The following is a 20,655-nucleotide window of genomic DNA, read 5'->3' as shown; positions in this document are numbered from 1 at the left end:
GTACTGTGCTTCTAGTTTCCATAACATTGCAAAACCAAGTTTCTTTTTTATGAAATGGACATGGAGATTTTTACAAAAGTATGCAGAAATAGTGCTAGCTTTAATTGGCCATATATTTGTGAGTTATTCATAACTTTATTCATAATATCACAAATACCTTCATTCACAAATTTGGATATTTTTAGTATATATAGTGTGGTCTACATTTGATCACCGTCACTGTCTAGTTCTGAAGGTGAGAAGCACTAGACTGTCCTTCCTGTATCCCAGAGATCTCTTAATCCTTAAATGACATTAGACCAGCAAGGACTAATCTAGCAATCCTGCTTTTCCAGGACAACACATTTTTCATTCCTCTAGTACTGTACAGAGACAGTGAGAGGGAGGGGTGTGATCGTAGAAATCTCACATTAAAAATAAGTGCAAGGCAGCTTACACAGAAGTGTGTAAGTGCTTCCAGAATAGCTATTCGGTGCTATTAAGTCACAACCTATTACGCAGAATGAGGATCCAGCTCAACTAAATGAGTCTATTTTAGGATTCCATTTACAACTCAAGGTAAAATAGTGTAACAGCTTTAGTCTGAAGATTTAAAGTGTAAGCATGTGTGTTTTCCTCTATTTTTCTATTAACAGATATCAGCATATTCATGTTAATGTCACCAGATGCTGCAATGGTGACAGTCCTGTGCCTATTAACAATGCTGGGGGTAAAAAGAGGAAGCATGTAACATAATTTTAACTTCATTTAATGATTTAGCATTGTCAATTTTACCATAAACTATCATATATCTAAAAATAAGATCATCAATATATGTTAACACATTGATCCCAGGGGTTCTTAAACAAGTTTGAATAAATTTGATTTTACTTTCTTAAACAGGGTGCCAACGGTGCTTAATCTCATTTAACGTGTTTGAGTTTTTACATTAGCTTTTAATGACACTCAAAGCAGAATAGAAGTGTCACTAACGATATGATTTTTATTTATTTAAGTGACTTAAATAATATTCAGTATAATACAAGACAAAAGAACCCCATTTCTGGTTTGTGTTGATGAAGGGCCGCTACATACTCCACAAGAACAGGGAAAAAAGCTTTCGCTCCCAGGGCTGTGAGAACAAATTGACGCGAAGAAACGCAGATGTTCGGCACCTGCTTTTCCCGTGAAGTATGGAATGTACTGGCCAGAACGAACTTTGTTCTTGTTTCTTTGTTCTTGCAGAGTATGTTCCAAGCTTGACTCGTTTAGGCTGGGGTGCTAGACAATGGGAAACTCTGTGTTAACAGATCCATCATAAGTTATCAAGGATCATTATTAACCATTCATTTATCTGCATCCCTTAAGATGGTGTTTCAGAACCTGCTGTTCTTTGTTGTGAATCTATGCATAGGGTTTTATGACTCAACCATCACTGTGAAACCTCAGTTTTTGCATCTACAGATTTACAGTTTGCTAAACAATTTACTGCCGTAGCAAAGATTGGTTTGGGCTGGCAGATTACTGATGTATTTTTGCAAAATTTAAATTCACAAAAGGGGTGTTTTGTGTGCTGTTTAATAATAAAAAATAAAAAAAAAGATTAGTTTTCTCACTGTCTGAATATTGGTTTACAAGCAAACACAATAAACAAATCCTTACAGAGTTCATGTTGTGAGTTCTGCTCAATTCTCAGAAATAATATAAGAATAACAACTCTTTGCTAGAGAGGCCTGCAGCTTACCAGTCAATGAGTATTTTGCAGAAACTGCTGTGACTGTATTAGATCACTACTGGACAGTTCTCATTTTTTAAATTGCAGAGGTAGACACCTTGCCAAGCACTCTAAAGACACAATAGAGTGTGTGTGCAGTTCTAGAAAGACTGCCTTGCTTTTTCCAATCAACAGATTTCCCTTGATGAAATAGGATGAGGTCAAACATCCCTGACAGTCCATACCACATTATTAGATCGGCCTGCTGGTTACTGCTGTTATGACTTAGACATACTGGATGTCTCCTCAGATGCAGATGATACCACTGCACAGAATGGAGGCCTTGTTTCAAGACAACTTTCCTTATGTCTCTCACTGACCTCTGGTGACCTAGAAAAAGACCATAAAGCATTAAATGCATAATCTATTAATAATATTCTCTTTCACCATCCCACTACATTCAGGTAAATTGTCTGAGTACTGCACTGAAGGCACATTTTTAGAGTGCACTGTGACTTCCTGCTGTAGTGTGAATGTGTATCACACATGATCGGGTAGGAAACTCACTGAGACAGCATATCCACGGTTCTTTGTGTGGCTTTGGTTTTCTTGTGCTGAGGACCATACAGCATACTTTGAATATCTAGACACTGAAAGAGACACAGATATAGGTGGTTGGCAAAACATTTGAGAACATTTGTGACATGCTATATTCCATCCAAAACTACTAAATGAAATGTGTAATGTATATTTTTAATACAAATAGAACATTTAAAAATGATTAATAATAACAAATCAAAATATTAGAATGATTTTTGAAGGATCATGTCATGTGAGACTGAAGACTGGCAGATTTTCCATCACAGGAATAAATTACATTTAAAAATATATTGAACAAGAAAATATTTATTTTAAATTGTACCGTAATCATATTTAACAACATTACCATTTTTCTGTATATTTATCAAATATATGTAGCCTTGTGAAGGTTGATAAAGTTCATGACACATCATTAATAAACAACCAAAATCGTTGTGTTCTATAGCCAAATATAGATGAAGCAATCAAACAGTGGACTAAAAGCTATAGCACAGTTGCTACACAGACTACAAAACCATTTTAATAAAGAATTAATGCTTATTCTTTTAAAAATTATGATTGTTATCATTTTCATGAAGGACAGAAAGACCTGGTGAACAATAAACTGCTAGCTGAGCTTTGATACAGTCAGTCAAAACTGTAAATATGAAACTAAAATATCCCAAAAAATTGTATTTGTTATAGAAAAAATTCAAATCTAAGCAAGTAAGCTTTAGTGCTCTGCTTTGTGGAGCTCAAAGGGTAGTGAACGGCTTGACTCTGATTTCACGGACATAGTAGAGTGGAGGAGTGCCTTTGGCAAACAGATATTACAGCATACCTGGCCAAGCCACTTCATTTCCTCAAATAAACCCTCTCTCGTTCACTTTTCAAAACAACGGCAACGGTTTGGAAGAAAAACACTCAAAATGACGACATGACAGCAGTCTTTCCAAAAATAGTCAAAGGAAAGTTCTGTTCAAAGTTTCCTTTATGATTGAAAAGTCTCGGTCCATGTTTTCATCACTTTCCACAGGCAAAAGTGATGTCATGGGGCCCACTTCAACGGGAAGAAAACAGCTACAGTGACTCTCAAAGGTGTGTGTGTCTTTAAAAAAAGCTCTCAAAAAGGACTGGATATTAATCTAAAGGCCGCATAAAGCATAATATACTATATATTGTATATAATCTAACTTTATTATTGCTTATTTTTTAATAAGCTTTTAATAATCTAACTTTATTATTGCTTATCTGTTTCTGTTTTAACCACAAAACCCTGGCTTTAGGCCAAAGTCTAAACTGAGAGTGTGTTGCTCTGCTGCAGCAGCTGTCCTGATTACAAGAGAAAGAACCTGATATGAGCTGCTCATATCTGTCAGAGGTAACGGGGAAAGGTTAGTAGCCTGAGGAAGCACAGAGCGTGGGACCACTGATTCACAACCCCAGAAATGGAGTCCTGCAATACAACAACAAAGCAACATAGCAACAGTGCTCACTTACAGACGAGTGGAGACAAGTTTCCAAAGATCAACAGTCAGAGGGGGTTTCAGTGTGACCAAATAAAAATAAAATAAAAGCCACTGGCATATTTAGGATAATGTTGTAGCGTCTTCTTACAGCATCATATGTTAAGAGCAAAGAGTGAGAAAAATTATGTCACAAACTGGGACATCAAGTGAGCTAAGAATAACATTGTCCCATCTAAAAATAATCACGCTTTAAATGAAGCTGAAGCTACCAAAACAAATTTTAAAGGCAGGGTAGGTTTTGTTCCAGAAATTATTTTTTGTTATGTTGGTTGAAAGTCTCCTCTCATCCCAATAGCGATCACTAAGTTAAGTGGTCTAAATGTATTTATATTTATATATATATATATATATATATATATATATATATATATATATATATATATATATATATATATATATATATATATATATAATATCATTTGTGGAAGGCTTAGGACCATATCATGTTTGTCCAATTATTGCATTTGGTCTGAATGCAAATGTACAATGTCAACATATATGTATTTCCATACCTCCGTGCACATGCTCGCGCAGACAAAACATTATCAGCGCGTTTCCTGCTAGGCAGAGTTAGACAGACGTCAGTCACCGAGCACCGCAACAGTTTTGGAGATGCTCTGAAGGGAGGATGGGATCTTAAAGGGTTAGTTCACCCTAAAATGAAATTAATGACTCACCCTAATGTCATTTCACACCCGTAAGACCTCCGTTCATCTTCAGAACACAGTTTAAGATATTTCATATTTAGTCCGAGAGCATATCCAAGTGTATGGCCACTGTACTGTCCATGTCCAGAAAGGGAATAAAAACATCATCAAAGTAGTCCATATGTGGCATCAGTTAGTTAATTAGAATCTCTTGAAGCATCGAAAATACATTTTGGTCCAAAAATAACAAAAACTACGACTTTATTCAGCATCGTCTTCTCTTCCGCGTTTGTTTTCAAACCTTAAATAAAGATTCAAACGAATCAGTGAATCGATCAATGATTCGGAACGCGTGTCAAACTGCAAGAAGAGAAGAAATTGCTGAATAAAGTCGTAGTTTTTGGACCAAAATGTATTTTTGATGCTTCAAGAGATTCTAATTAGCTAACTGACGTCACATATGGACTACTTTGATGATATTTTTATTCCCTTTCTGGACATGGACAGTACAGCGGCCTTACACTTGGATATGCTCTCGGACTAAATATGAAATATCTTAAACTGTGTTCTGAAGATGAACGGAGGTCTTACGGGTGTGGAACGACATTAGGGTGAGTCATTAATGACATATATTTCATTTTTGGGTGAACTAACCCTTTAAGTTTTCAATGCTAGCTTGCTATTGCTAGCCTCTCCGAAAAACGTACTATTACCTAAATAAAGCAATTTACCACAATAAACATTCTGTCTGAAATAACATGTCTATTTAATATATACATGTTATATAAGTTAAGATTAATTTTAGGATTTGAGTTAAGACAATTTTAGAATACTACTTTTCTTCTAGTGGAAGGTGCAGTGAAGGTCCTTTTAACTGGATTCAGTGGCCTTTTAACAGCACTCAGGAATGTATCAATGGGCATGATAAAAATGTCTACCTGCATCTAGAAGGACTAAGAACACAATGTTATTTCTTGGAGCGTTTCATATTAGGAAAGGCATCCCTCTGATGGGAAAAGTCATTCATGCCACACTTCAAGATTAGAGCATAGCTCTGAGGACATAAGGTCCTCAGAGATAAAGCTGTTCAGATCTCTTTGTACAAAAACGGCAGTTGCACAGAATCTAGCAACTTTGCATGGATCTTGGTGAAATATATTGAATAAACTTTATTTGATAAACTCTATTTTATAACATTAGAATTCCATGTAGATGTAGCATCAAATTCAGCGAAACGGTAATGTATTAGGTGGGTACCTCCCTCTTGAGTAGGTACTTATTCTGAATAAGTTATTACAAGTTATTATGTAACGGAAGTAGAAACAGATTTTTTATTTTGTATTGTGATGTAGTAGAAAAAAAAGTTATATACTGTTCGATTGTTACCATCGATTGTTAACTATATAGAGGCAAATCTGAACACGAGTTTGCAGTAGATTATTTGCAGATGGCGGGATAAATGATTGGAAAAGTCTGGCATACATCAGCAGAGAGATGTTTAATTTTTTTATAATTTTTTTGAAACATGAATAAATTTATTATTTACATTAAGATCAAAAACATGAATTTAGAAAATACAGAGAGTGCATTTTTGTTTCATGCTTACTTCAGTATACCGTTGATCATAAATAGATTGCATAACTGTTTTACTAGATACTGTATGTGATCTGTAACACACAGATGTTTATGAATAATGTACGAGGAAATAACCATTAACAGCTAACAGCCAACTCCTACAGCATAGTGATCATGTATGAGATTTGATTCACCTTCTTGAGTGTCCGGTGGGCATGTCTCATCTGACCCTGTGTCATCTCCACTCCACCAATTAGCTGCAGTGCTTCTGCCACCTCTGCACTCAGTTCACCAAACGTGCTCTTCTTAAGGGACAGAGACTCTCTTTGGATCTCAGCGCAGCTCTAAAACAACAAAAACACTCCTTACAAAGAACTCCTTACTTTCGGTATAAGAGATAACCCTAACTTAACCACCATAAATATGTCATCTCTTCCAAGATTCTGAATACTGGTAAAAAATGGAAAAATTAAAAGATTATACTATATACTATACTAAATTATATATATATATATATATATATATATATATATATATATATATATATATATATATATATATATATATATATAGTGATATATACTATATAGTGATATATACTATATATATAGTGATATATACTATATATATATATATAGTGATATATACTATATAGCAAATCCCACCTATCTGATTTTTTTATTTTATCGCAAAATGTACAGTAACTATATTATCACCTAGCTCTAATCTGCTCAAATGCAACTACAAAGCATGAAGATATTAAGATATTGAAACAATGTGTATTATGAAAAGTGCTATACAAATACATTTGACTTGACCTGACTCAATGATCCTAACTTGTAAAAGGTAAGTATATATATATTTAAAATATAAAGCTCCATATCTTTTCCGTAATATACACCATATCCAGATGAATTTGAAGCTGACCTCTTGTTGTCCCGTGAGTAGGAGGAAATGACTGAAGTCATCTTGGGCAGATAGGGTGAGAGTGTCTTGTGGGCCTACTGCACTTCTATATGCACTTATACACTCCTCAAAAAAAGTGTGCCGCTGAATCTATTGAAACGAGAAAATAGATGCACATAATTACACTTCCCCTTGAAGAGACACTCCAGGACAATCATATTTTTCATTTGATTAGTTGAGGGTCACCTTCAAGTCTTTACTGCTGTACTTGTAATGCAGGCCAGCTACAACAAAGCTCCACTAATGTATAGGCTGCTAAACACTTAGACACAGTGTGAACTGAATACCCCCCACCCCCAACCCCTAAACTAAAGCAGTGTTTGTCAAAACTGTTCTGGGACAACCCCACCACTGCACATTTTGTATGTCTCCCTCATCCAACAGACCTAATTAAACTCATCGGCTCATTAGTGAATACGGCTACATTCATCCAGACACATTTGAAAACTGCCTTTTTGTTGCAAAACGCTCCCCGTCCACAGTGGGGTTTTTAATCGTTTTCCAAATGTTGCTCATCCACAGCAGGAATGTAATATGAAGATTCTATAAAGGAGCATTTATCTTTAGCAACATTTTCAAAGTAAATAGCAGGCACAATGCCATTTATAACCATATATTATTGGTACAATATGAATAACATGACTAAACATGTGTCATCGCTTTCAAATACCTCTGTCATCAGTCAACAATCCCAAAACTGTGTTTTTAATTTTATCCACTTTTTCAAAGCATTGAAAAAGAGAGCATTTTCAAAAAGCTTTTGTTAAAAAAAATGGGGGTCCAAAGCGGAAAAAATAGGAGTGTTTTCAAACCAAAATATCTTAGTGTGGACAAGATAAGGTGTCTGATGAGGGAGACATCCAAAATGTGCAGTTATTAGGGTGTGGGGGGGGGGGCATTGCTCTAAAGGACAGAAGGATTTTTGATCATATCACACGTTTACTCAAATTTCAATTATACTTTTGACTTCTCATAATTTCTGTGTGATGCTCGAGGCCTAATTAAATACCCCGTATAGCCAGACTATTGTGTGTGCATTCTGTTACCGTTGTGATGAGGCTCTGAAGTGGAAGAGTAGGCCAGAGCCAAGCTGTGAGCGATCTGGGCCCCTTCCAGACCCCCGGGACTCTGACTAAGAGCAATGGAATGAGCCTGCAGAAGTGGGAGAGAGAGATACTGAGACTTAAATACAGATGTATCACATATCAGACCCACCCTGAAACATAGGAAATCTTTTGGTCCAGTTTTAAAAACCATTAGACAGAGGATGTCCAATACACAAGCCCTGGTCAGAATATGGCTTATGGAGGATGCAATCTAAACCCATTTAATGAACTGGGCGGGGTGTGTGTAGTGCTGGTGGTGGTGGGGGTCTATTCATTATATTGGTATGAAATAATCATAATATTCTAGATTTATATATGTATTCAGTTCTTTTTTTGTCAATATTGTCATTTGATAAATATTGATTAATAATTACTCATGTCATACTCTATTATTCAGTTTGGGTTTGGCAGATATATAAAAATAAAAAAAATCTTGTATGCTCAATTTTACATAGCTTTGTTCCCCCTGCTTTAATATGAGTTGAATACAGTGTAATTCTCAGGAATTTACCTTCAGGAGATGCTCAATGGCTTTATCCAGATGTCCCTGTGCCTGTTCAATGGCCGCCATGTTTCTGTAAACAAAGCAGATCCGACTGAGCTGAGCTCCTTCCTGAAGCAGCTCCAAGGCTCTTTCACATTGACTGAGGGCCTTCTCAGGCCTTCCCTGCCGCTGGTAAACCCTGAACAACACACCATATGCACACAGACACAACGATGTCATTTATCATGATATCAATCCACAATGTCACATATGGCACATTGTTGACCTTACTTATGCATGCCATCATAATAACAATGGCTCGTTTGTAATGCCAGTAATGGGCAAAAATGCCAGAACAATGAAAGGAAGAAGGTCAAGAAAAGGGAGGCCTGTTCAATGCAAACTGGTTAAAAACAGGAAGAACTTCCATGTACTGCATGGGACGGTGGTACTAGCGCTGAACCTTTAAAGAGTGTCCATTTCTTTTATTAAGATGTGAAGTGCAGAAAATCCAAACATGCCCTGCAGTGCTGAACTCAAAACACAGGAGCTCATGTCTTTATTAGGTCTGATTCTCCACTCTCAGTATCAGCCTGGACTCCCTGGAGGCATTCCGTCTCCCTCCTGAACAATGCACAGAAGACTGACTCACTGTGAAGAAATCAAGTACTGTAGATTCAGCGCTGTTCTATAAAAAGTATTCAGTTCAAGTCGCTAAAATTATTTTTTTCAAAAACACTTTAAATTTAATACAAAAACATTAAAAAGTCAGAACAATTTTTTTTTTAAAGAAATATCTTATTCTCACCAAGGCTCACCAATTTCTTGTTCTTATCAATGTAGTTGTGCTGCTTAAACCATTTTTTAGAAACCATAAAACATTGTACAGCATTTTCTTTCTTTCTTTTTAATATTATAAAAGCCTTTACTGTCATTTGATTAGGGTTGCAAAAGGGCCAAAAAAATCTATGTTAATTTCTGGAAACTTTCCATGGGAAGTTAAGCTGGGGAATTTTGGAAATATTCCAAGTTGGAAATTTAGAATTTACTGGAATTATTTTGAAATTTGAGTTAATTATACAAACTGTATCATATACCAACATAAAATATTTTGTTATAAGCAATTAAGCATACATGCATGCAAATGAATACAAATAAAACATTTTAGACTTTGATTTATTTGTGAGTATAACGTTAATCGATTCTTTCATTGAACAAATAAACAAATTGTTGAATAAAATAAACATATTCCCCAAAAGTCCCACTGAAAATGTAAAATGAAAGACCCCCTCCCAAAAAAAATGTCCATTCAAAATGTAAAAAAGCCTGTGTGCATATGATTGAGGTATGCGCAAGGTAGAAATTCAACTGAATTTGCATCAAAACATGTTGTTTTCTACTTCTATGTTCCCTGTTAAACATTAACGTGCAATTTAGCAAATTTACAGTTTATTCCCATTAGTTCCTAACCTAGAAATCTAGACACACCCTAGCGGCAGCAGATGTAATTTGCAGCCATGGTCCTCTAGCACCTCTCAGTTGGCTTGTGAGCTTGAAAAACCAAACTCTGGTCAGGCCAATCACATCGTGTATAAAGTCGGTGGGTGGGCTTAACATAAGGACGGCAGAGTTGCGACGGTTCTGTGTGATTTTCCTGCTAACAAAGAAAAGCACTGAAGATTCTTAAAAAAAGGAAGATGTGTTCGAAAATTTGCCGACCGGATACAGCAAACATTTAATCTATCAACTCTGATGGTGGGGAAATGCATGGGACTCAGCCACAACCCGCTTGTGACTGGTTGTAGCGCGATCCTATTGCGTGCAGAGGGATTTTGAAAGACAACCGTTTATCCCGCCCTTCGGATTGAGCCCTGCCAATGGTTTCTTCCCACACCCAACATCTTGATGTGGGTCTGGTTGTTAGGATAATTCATTCCTGTTAAGTCCCACATATTCTTGTTAATTCCAATGGAAAGTTTCTAACTTTTGACTTTTGACCCTACTTTGATTAATTTTGTTTTGCTTTTATGTTTTGTTACTTATCTTTATTTTAAAAATTTCTTAAAATGCTAAAAGTTTCTAATAAATTCCAGGGTTACAGTTACAAAATAAAGATCCCAGATTTTCAATTAGATCTCAGACTTTTTGATCTCACTCTCTACATAAATACCATGATGCATCTTTCTGATGTGGCCAGGTGTATATCACTGGGCTATATGGAGCCATCCATCACCACAGGGAGATCCTTCACCATGCCTCACCAATCCATCTTGTTAAAAGCTTTGAGCCATTCCAGATTCAGCCACTCTAATGGATCACTAACTCAATTTCCCCATCTCAGAGGGAGCAGCCTGCTTATGCACCATCCTTGTCCCATCAATATAAGGCTAGTAAAAAAAATTGCATCACAAACAAAGGTTATAGTTGACTAGTGGATATCCCATGATACAACTCTAAATTAGGAAGTGATTTTAACAGAGATGGTTGACATTTCACATAATAATGTCAGTATTCACCCATATCTACGTAATTTAATGATGATGGAGTTGTAAACATGTATTATCTTCAATCTTTGGTTTATATTTTAGGATTGCAACATAGATTTTATTCAAAGGAAATCATAAGCTCTTAATCTGAATGCCTAATTGGATTTACTGCAATCAGTGCAAAACGCTCAGGGGCGACGTTTGCAAAATGGCAAAGATTTTGAACATGACTCCACCCAGGTTTTCTCATAGTAGTCTGTGTATATGCTGGAGCACCCTGCCAACTTTTCAGGACTGCATCAGAAATTCCAGACTATGGGCCTCCTTTTAGGGAAAGCGGGAAACGCAGCGCATATGTGCCAACTCCACTGCCACGCTGCCTGGGGACGCAAACTAAACACATCCTGTATTATGCCATGCAGTGCCAGCGTAATACCAGCCATACTCTCAGGCATCCTCTGTGGGAGGAGAGATATAATCTGCGTGGAGAAATCTGATTTAATGTCCGTTGTGCCGGGGCGTAATGCAATTAGGGATTTTTACATGAACTGCCAAGTAGTCCCCCAAGCCTTCTGCTTAGTAATTGTTAACAGACCAATATTGACGTAGACTGCATATGAAAGATTTCAGGCTTGATAGAGAGTAGTGCCAGGCAAAATTGGGGGAAACATACACAGAGCAACAGAAAAGACATTGTTGCATTTAAAAAAAAAAATGAAATTAAACACTTCGATTATTTCAGACTGTTATAACAGCACTCCAAGTTTAGTCTCCAGCCAATTTTAGCTCAGATAAAGGTAGGGTAAGCAAAGATTTTCATAAACATGTTTTGTTACACAGGTTGAAAATCTCACACCCTGATAGCAAGCTATAATAGAAGTTGTCTAAATATTAAAACATGTACATACATCTGTGGAAGTCTCAGGACCAAATAATCCTGTCCAATCATTGTATTCAGTCCGAATGCTATAATAGGATGTACCTGTCAACCTGTATTTGCATACCTCTGCACACCCTGCTCATGCAGACATCACACACCATCAGCGTGTTCCCTGAGGCTATGCACAGCTGTAGACAGACAGTCACCAAGCAGCACAAACAAACAGCAGCCGCCATTTATAGTTCCTCCTGAACCAAAACAAGCCTATGATGCGTTCACACCATACCATAATTAAGAGACGGCGACCCGTAACGTTCTGCTCAGAGGTGTTCACTTCCTCATACTGGGAATTATGCATTGCTATGGCAACACTATCAAGACCGAAATGAATCAACAGCAGTCAGGGTTTTACATTCATTATTATTGTCATGGTATGTGCTTTGAAACATGACATGATTTAATGTAAGTAAGCCATCCTTTTGTGAGCATTCATGTGTTTTAGAGGAGACGTGGTTTTGGAAACACTCTGAAGGGAGGGTGGGATCTTACAATTTCAAAGCTAGCTTGCTAATGCTAACCTCTCCGAAATTGCTTTCCCTACCTTTAATCTACAAGATCACCCAAGAAAAGAGCAGTGGTTTAAACTCAAAAATGAAAATTCACCTCAGTTCATAATTCATGTTTTTTTTTTTTTTTTTTTTTAATATTTTGCTGAATTGACATTTGTTGATCCTAGCTGTGTTTGATATACATTGAGGTATATGTGCAGCTCACTGCAACTGTTGGATGTAATAAATTTGGCAATCAGGGCAAATTATGCTGAGATGATGAAGTGGGCTTTGGAAACCAAACATAAAAGAAAGAGGCTTGTGGCTCCTTGAATTGCTAAATGTGTTGCTGTGACAAGAATCTTCAAATTCAATAGACTGCCCATTATTCATTAGGTGAACAAAGTATTTAAGTTGTTAGTTAACTGAAGAAGAAAGGGTGAATCTGTCCCTTTAGAACTTTTTTCTTCTTCTTCAGGATGCAGATATTCTATCAGCCATCAAGTGGATGTTAAGTGGATGATTTAACATTGACAAAAATGACACTCTTGACCCTCAAAGCTTTGTTTGTTCACAGGCTTCGAGTGTGAAAAGACATAAGAAAATAAACACTTCACTTTTGAGTTCTGTCAAGGCCAAGAATCCCAACCAGCAAGTATTGAACAAGGGCTGATGTAGATATGTGCAGAGATTTACGTCAGTATAATATGCTGACTCTGATGTTTGTGTGCTCTTTGCCCCATCCGAATGAAAAAGCTGTAAGCGTGTGTCATTGTTTGTGGTGGTATGTGTTGATAGCGCAGACTCACTCATTTAAAAAATGTCAACACTAGCTTTATAGTGAAAGGCAGTAGAATTAGAAAGCTTTCATCACAACTCACACATGCACATTCTTCCGGCACCACGAAACCAGCTGACAAACTGATGAAAACACATCCTGCTAAGTAAGAAAAAAATTCCCTGACATAATAACAAATACATAATAAATTAGCTTTATTGTTTATCTTTTCTGACACGGATGCACTTACTTACATAAAGAGCAGCAATAATAAAACCTGAGATGATCCAGGGAGATACTGTTGCTCGCAACATAAACACAGCTGGCAGACAAACCACAGTCGTTCATTGTCACAGTCAAGCCTGGTGAGACCAGCCATAATAAACACTGGGATCAATACAAGCTATTGAACAAGTTAATCAAGTCCTCCTGTGGGAATTCTCCCCCCGAGAAACTAAAAATCTTTGAATTCCCAAATAAAAATAATTTAATGTGAACAAAGTAGGCCTACTGCTTTATGTATGTTTCATAAACTGATGCAAGTGGGTTTGGCTTTGCAGATGTTAATGTAGATACATCTCATGAAAGCAGCATACAGTCTAGATGCTTTTCTACTCTGCTCTGAATGTGACTGACCTCTGAGCTTCAGAGGCACTCAAAGATATTGTAATAAAAGATAAAAAATCATTTCTGTTCCTATTTGTCCTTCCAAAAAAAGCAGTTGCCAAAAAGTTTGTGAAACGTATCATAAAGCTTCAATTCTGTTATGTCACTGTAAAGATGTTTTGTGGATGAGGAGCACCACCTTGTGGTGAAAAATATACTTTATACTGTTGATATTAGATTGCAGTCCTAATGAAGTGACGAAGGTGCACATGATCATTTATTTGCTTTGCCAAAGCCTTTAAACACAACAATATCTAAATAAATATAGCATAACAACACATTCTCATGCATATATGAAATTGTTTTCTTAGTTACAAGTGCATCCAGTGTCAACTTGAAGTGACGCCAGGAAAAACATGATTTTAAATCCGAACCTGATATTTGAAACTGCAGAAGAGAAATAAATAGTCCACAGCATGTGATTCATCATAGGGGCTTTGTGTGAATATCAATGCAGACTCGGATGCCATGTCATATTTCAGGCCTTTAGATTATTTTGTGTGTTTATTATGCCATAAACTGGGATTTCGGTGTTTCTAAGGGAAATGAATTTCTCTTCTCCTAGTACTAGACTTTATGCAGAGTTGTATTTAAAAGAAAGGTTCATCTGTAAAAAAGGGCATTCATTCATATACTAGTCATCTAGAGTTGGAATATGTCTTGCAAGTCAGTCAACCATTACAACTAATAGGATTAAAATGGTCCCATACCTTGCTAAATTTGTAAATATTTCATACTCGGTGTCCACTCTGTCCTCCTTTCCCATGGCTTCTTGTGCAACAATGTCTCCCGCTATTATCTCTGCCTTCTGAAAGCTTGACTCAGCCTCTGCTAAGGTTCACATAGTTAAGAACTCATCAGTGGTGAATTAACATATTACTGTCATTAGTAAATTATTTAAAGCAACAAGGTCTGTATGATGACTTATCAATTTTTTCTACTTCAAAAAAGAGTTTAAAATATATTTTTAAAGGATTTGAACACTTTAATCACACTAGTTTACCAAAAAAATTTGTAATCACCCTCAAGTTGCCCTCAAGTTTTGTGTTCAACAGAAGAAAAAAGTGTAATGCCTCTCGCAGTTCAAAACACTTACGTTCTAGTGATGCGGTGTGCCAGTTATCCTTTTTCCGCAAGTTGAATATGGAAGTTAGTCTGGTGGAAGCAAGATATTTTACTCCATAAAGTTTTAAATATGGATATTTTTCTTACAAAACCCATCGATTCGCTTCAGAAGCGCTTATTAACCCTCTGGAACGTATGGATTGGAGTACGCTTATGATGCATGGATGCACTTTTTTAAAGAATCAATAACTCTCTGTTCATCAGAGAGAAGATAGATATATACACTTATTCGGATGGCTTGAGGGTGAGTAAATATTGGGTTAATTTTCATTTTAAAGTGAACTAATCCTTTAAAGGTGTGGTTGCATGCGATTTCACTTTTTTAACTTTAGTTAGTGTGTAATGTTGCTGCTTGAGAATAAACAGTATCTAACCAATCTAAGACCATTGCATTTTTCAGAGGGATGGGCTTCATAGAAGCAGGAAGCAAATGAGCCGTTCAAAGGACAGTGGAGACAGTGAGGAATAAAGGTAAAAAATATAAGAAAAATATGGCGTTTAACAAAAAGAGGGATGTTATACTGCGCCCCATAAACAACCAAGCCTAGAAAAAAAACACGGAACCACCCCTTTAAGATGCACTATGAATATGATGGCATTTTTGTAAACAAGGATATTTTCCAAGCAGTAGAGCAGCGCTTCCAAGAGTCTGATGTATGGTAAGGAAGCAGTTGAGGCAGCTCACTCTCTCCTCCTGCTGACTGGAGCTGAGGACCTCAAGTGCTTGGGACGCATGTTCTTGTGCCTGATGTGCCCAGCCTGGAAAACAGGAGGTCATATAATGTTAGGAGAAGGTTAACATATTATATATGACTGCCTAAGAAATCTATTAGCATGATGCACAGTACATGCTTGCAGGGTTTATTTTTCAATAACAAGCTCGCTTGTATGTTATTCTTTCTTCTATCTGCTTCAATGCATTAAATAATGAACAATTTTACCTTTGTATTGCAAGTAGGCTTTTGCCAGTCTTGACTGGGCTCGGGCCACTGCAAAATGCTCATTTCCATAAACTAGTCTGGTCAGTGCCAAGCAACGCACAAGCTCCTGGATACAGGGGTCATGCTGCAAAGGTCAAACAAGCATAAATCATTCAACTAGAAAAATGAAATTAAAAAAATCAACAAAACAATGATAAGCCATTGTTGCTGTACAGGAGAGTAAGAATATGGCTGGCGTGCTTAATGACAGGTTTTTTTTTAAACTGGGGTCTGGAGCCCCCAGGAGAGCACAAGGAAGTGCAAGGGGGTCTGTGAATATGTTTAGAGAAAAACAGAAAATAATAAATAATAAAAGTATATTAAAATAAATATAAAATACATATTTGATATTAATTAATAACATAAATAATTAACACAGATTAGATTAAAATAAAAATGTGATATTAATAAATTATATATAAAAATAATTCAATATATTAAAATAAATTAAAAAATAAATAAACAGACAGTACTATAGTGAGTAGGGAAAACACATTTTCCAAATAATATTTTACACATATTTATAATGTTTATTTTACAGTATAAATTGGGTTTTTATCCACACAAGTTTATAGATGCTTTTTAAATTCCCTCAAAAAAATGGTCATAGATGGGGGCCCATCATGGCATCTATAAGGTATCAGTAGAAGAATGTAAAATTAGAGTGTAAGATATGTTTATTCCATGTGTAGGCCTACCTCTTCACTATCCGCCAAAGACTGAGCTCGTCTCTCACAAAGCAATAGTTTCTCTGCAGGATTCATCTTTCTGTAATTCTTCACATCTTCTTTCTGTGAGATTATTGTTGAATCTGCTTCCTTCAATGATTCTCCTGAACTGCAACTGCTGCTCATGTTGAAGCTGGTCAATCTGTAAAAATGTACAACTTGGTTGTGTCTCAACATTATAATTAACTGTCTGGCAACTACGCAGTTCTGGGTTTTGATACACATCCCACTTCGGTTGCATGGCAAAGAGATGCACATGCACTGAAATTAAATAGTCACTGAGACTGTCGGTCTCTTGACATTCTTTCTAATAACTTCTTTTGGTTTAGGTTTTAAACAACACGAAGGCGAGTAATGATAAGAGATTTTTGTTTTGTTTTTGTGTGAACTATGTCTTTAACTGCGGCAGGAAAATGGGTACATACGATTGTTCCAGCGCAGTCACAGGAGAGATCTGCTGTGGTACCCGAAACGATCCGCTGTGCGGTGCCAGGCTCATTTTAATGGAGAAGGCAAATAAAACTCTGCTGTCGTTTTATAAGCTAACATTTGATTAATAACTTGTTCGTAACATTACTTTTTAAAAGACTGCAATGGTCTTTTACAAGCACACTAGAACCTAGAACCGAGTAACGAATGTCGGGAAACCACAAACAAACGCTGTGATTGGTTGACTGCTACATATGGGTGAGTCATGTGACTCAAGTATCTCGTTGCATTTAAACGTAAAATCGACCCATGAGGTTTATGTGCTTATGGTTTCAGTATATTTTCATTTAACTTTGTCACAAAATAAAGCATTCGTTGACCTTTTTTGGCTCTAAAATTCTTACTTTTTTTTTTACCAACGAGTAGGTCAATGTGATTTTAAATTAATTCAACAGACTGCTTAAAATGCTTAATTGCAAAAACTTCTTATGAAAAACAATACCCATAATTCTAAATTGTGAATAAGTGAATAAATGGGAATTGTGGCAATAATTCAGTGACTCCCCACTGCCAATGTTATTCTAATTCAAGATCTATATCACAGATGCAGCTGAGAAGCCAAGATGGCTGTGGCTCAACATTAGTGATCCATGGATCACACAAGCTGCCTAGTCAGGGACTCATCATCCCTGCTAGGTCACCTGGGCGAGGGTGTATGATGTTGAAAGACCCGAAACACCCAATAACCCCAGGTTACATTACTGATGATGTTTCTAGGTTGCACCTGTAAGGTGTCTGCTAAAAACTAGTGCATTTATAGCACTTCAGTCAATTACTCATAGTCAATATTTTTATAGAAAGTTGTCGACCTCAACCAAGGGGGCGCCACAACCTGGGAGGGACAATACATGACCATAGTTACCCATGTATTACCATGATGATAATAAAGATAAAAAGCATATGCTAATGTGTATGTCTGCAGCAGATTTTCTTTTGCAGATTTAATTACAGGTTAAATAAATTATTACATTGATTTATCCACAATAAACTTAGGCCTCAGTCATTGTGTATATTGTAAATGGTTATCTATTTAGATAAACATACTCACATTATGATCATAAGCCCACATTATATTGTGAGTAGCTGACAGAATGCAGTGCATTATAGACAGGTTTTTATACTTAGAAAGCAATAACACCAGGCCGGGAAGGAATCAAATTACTTTCTGTGAGTACTAGCATTCAATAGTCTTGAAGGTTTGATACCACTTAATTTTTTAAGCTTTTAAGGGCAGTGAGCAATATATCTATATTATAATGAAAGCCTGCATCATCAGATCTGTTGCATTGGCTTAAAGTGTTATGTGCAAAGTATGCAATCTCCCCAATTTAGTGTAATTGGAGAGAAAGTGGTGCTATGTATAATGGAGTAATGTCAGAACCATTTGGCTCTATCCATACATTATAAAAAAGAAGAAAAAGAAAGAAAAAGAAAAAAATTAAATGACCTCTACTGGTTTTCACTGAGAGAACTATGACCTACGTGATTTACATTCGATAGTTCAAAATTTCTTCTTTTTGCTTTCGGAATTATCATCATGATCTAAAATCCTTGTCCTTGTTTTTTGGTCCCCATTAATCATAGAATGATGTTTTCGAAAATGTAAAAATGCAGTGCATTTTCTGTGATGGTTTACATTTATATGTGTGTGTGTGTGTGTGTGTGTGTGTGTGTGTGTGTGTGTGTGTGTGTGTGTGTGTGTGTGTGTGTGTGTGTGTGTGTGTGTGTGTGTGTGTGTGTGTGACATTTTCTTACATAAAGATCACATTATTTAAAGTAGGGTGAGTTAGGCAAGGCAGGTTATTCCACCAACAGGCAACAGTATGTGAGAGTGATTTTGTGTCTTTTTGGGACGGCTCCACAAGGCACCGTTCACTTGCAGACCACAAGCTTCTGGAGGGCGCAAAAGAAATAGTGAGTTTTGGTATAGGGGTGCAGAGCCAGTGGTTGTTCAGTAGGCAAACATCAGTGCCTTGAATTCGATGTGAGCGGCTATTGGTGGCCAGTGGAAATGCATAAATTGAGGTGTGACCAGCTCTCTTCAGTGTGTTAAAGATCACTCTCACTGCCGTGTTCTAGATCAGTTGCAGAGGTTTGACAGTACATGCTGGAAGGCCTGCAAAGAGATCATTATATAAGTCAAGCATGGATAGAAGCTTGGGAAAGGAGTTGTAGCATGCTCCAATAGGGCTGGGTCCTTCTATATGCAGGCAAATCTGCAGGACTGGGCAGTTAGCAATGTAATCTGTGAAGTTTATCTGATCATCAATCCCAACTCGGTTTCTGGCTGTCCTGGAAGGAGTTATGGTTGATTAGTCTAGCTGTATGGAAAAGTTGTGATGAAGTATCGGGTTGGCTAAAACCACAAGCAGTTCTGTCTTGGCAAGGTTGAGTTAAAGGGGATGGTCCTTTGTCCAGCAGGAAATGTCTTTTAGGCCCTGGTTTAGAAGGTAGTTTTATGGTCAGGGGATACAGTTTAGTATAAAAATCATTATGTCTATGAAAAGAGGTTTTTCTATCTAATTGTTTGCATAAACACCATTGAAGAACAAAGAAAGAACAGTTGTGAACAATTTAAGCAGAGAAAAAACATTCTTGAGAACATTAGTGTAAAACAATTGCCACACGTGTTTGTGTGTGTACTTGTAAGTGTACTGTATTCCTGCCACATAAGGGTTCAATAAGCTGTTTCCATGATCCACCTATTTTAATGTGAATTTCGAGATATTGTATAAAAAATGCTGGATCGAAGCATCAAAAAACTTGAGGGTTCAATTGAGGCAGATATTTTTTAGCTGGTAAGACATGCGCATAAACTATGATGGAAACGCATTTACTGAATAAATCCCTCGATACGCAACAAAAAAACTAATGACTGCCTCAACAGAGGATGTGACTGATAACTCATTGGAATCTTCACAGGGATTGGTTGTTACATTTTTAATAAACTGTTACAATCCTCACTACTAACAGCCATAATGTGGCTAACTGTGGGTTTAAAGTTAGCAGAAATACAAAGCATCAAATGAACGTACCTACAATTTAATGATTTGATAGGCAAAAAAATATTCTGATGAATATTTTTACTTTCTTACCTGAAAATGTTGGTCATAAAATCTACAAATTTGCTCACAGTCGCATGCAATTTCTCCTGCGAGCTCAAAAATTTATGGCATTGAGGACTTTACCACAGCTCTTTTCTGACCTCTCATAGATATGATAAAAAAATTATAAAAATGCAATATATTTAGCAGGTCATCATTGCACTAACTTTATTATTTATATCTTGGCTCAATTTGGACTTTTTGTCCTCTGATCACTTTCTCACCTTGAAATGACCATTGCTGACGGATGTTTTGACCCATCTGTGTCCAAATGATGACTTGTTTCTGACCC

General features: G+C 36.6%; 1 protein-coding gene across 1 annotated transcript; it reads right to left on the bottom strand.

Moving 5' to 3' along the window:
• Positions 1–734: 734 nt before the first annotated feature.
• Positions 735–17,445, bottom strand: ttc23 (tetratricopeptide repeat domain 23). The gene is given in 12 exon segments (XM_067420544.1): positions 735–2,083; positions 2,261–2,343; positions 6,218–6,367; positions 6,951–7,064; positions 7,066–7,079; positions 8,036–8,141; positions 8,607–8,778; positions 14,648–14,773; positions 15,680–15,821; positions 16,004–16,127; positions 16,741–16,912; positions 17,196–17,445. Coding segments are annotated over 12 exon segments (1,389 nt in total). The 5' UTR covers positions 17,270–17,445; the 3' UTR covers positions 735–1,971.
• Positions 17,446–20,655: the final 3,210 nt, after the last annotated feature.

Source organism: Pseudorasbora parva, chromosome 16, assembly GCF_024679245.1.
Source record: "Pseudorasbora parva isolate DD20220531a chromosome 16, ASM2467924v1, whole genome shotgun sequence".
Lineage (NCBI taxonomy): Eukaryota > Metazoa > Chordata > Actinopteri > Cypriniformes > Gobionidae > Pseudorasbora > Pseudorasbora parva.
This window is presented reverse-complemented; position numbering and strand designations above follow the sequence as displayed.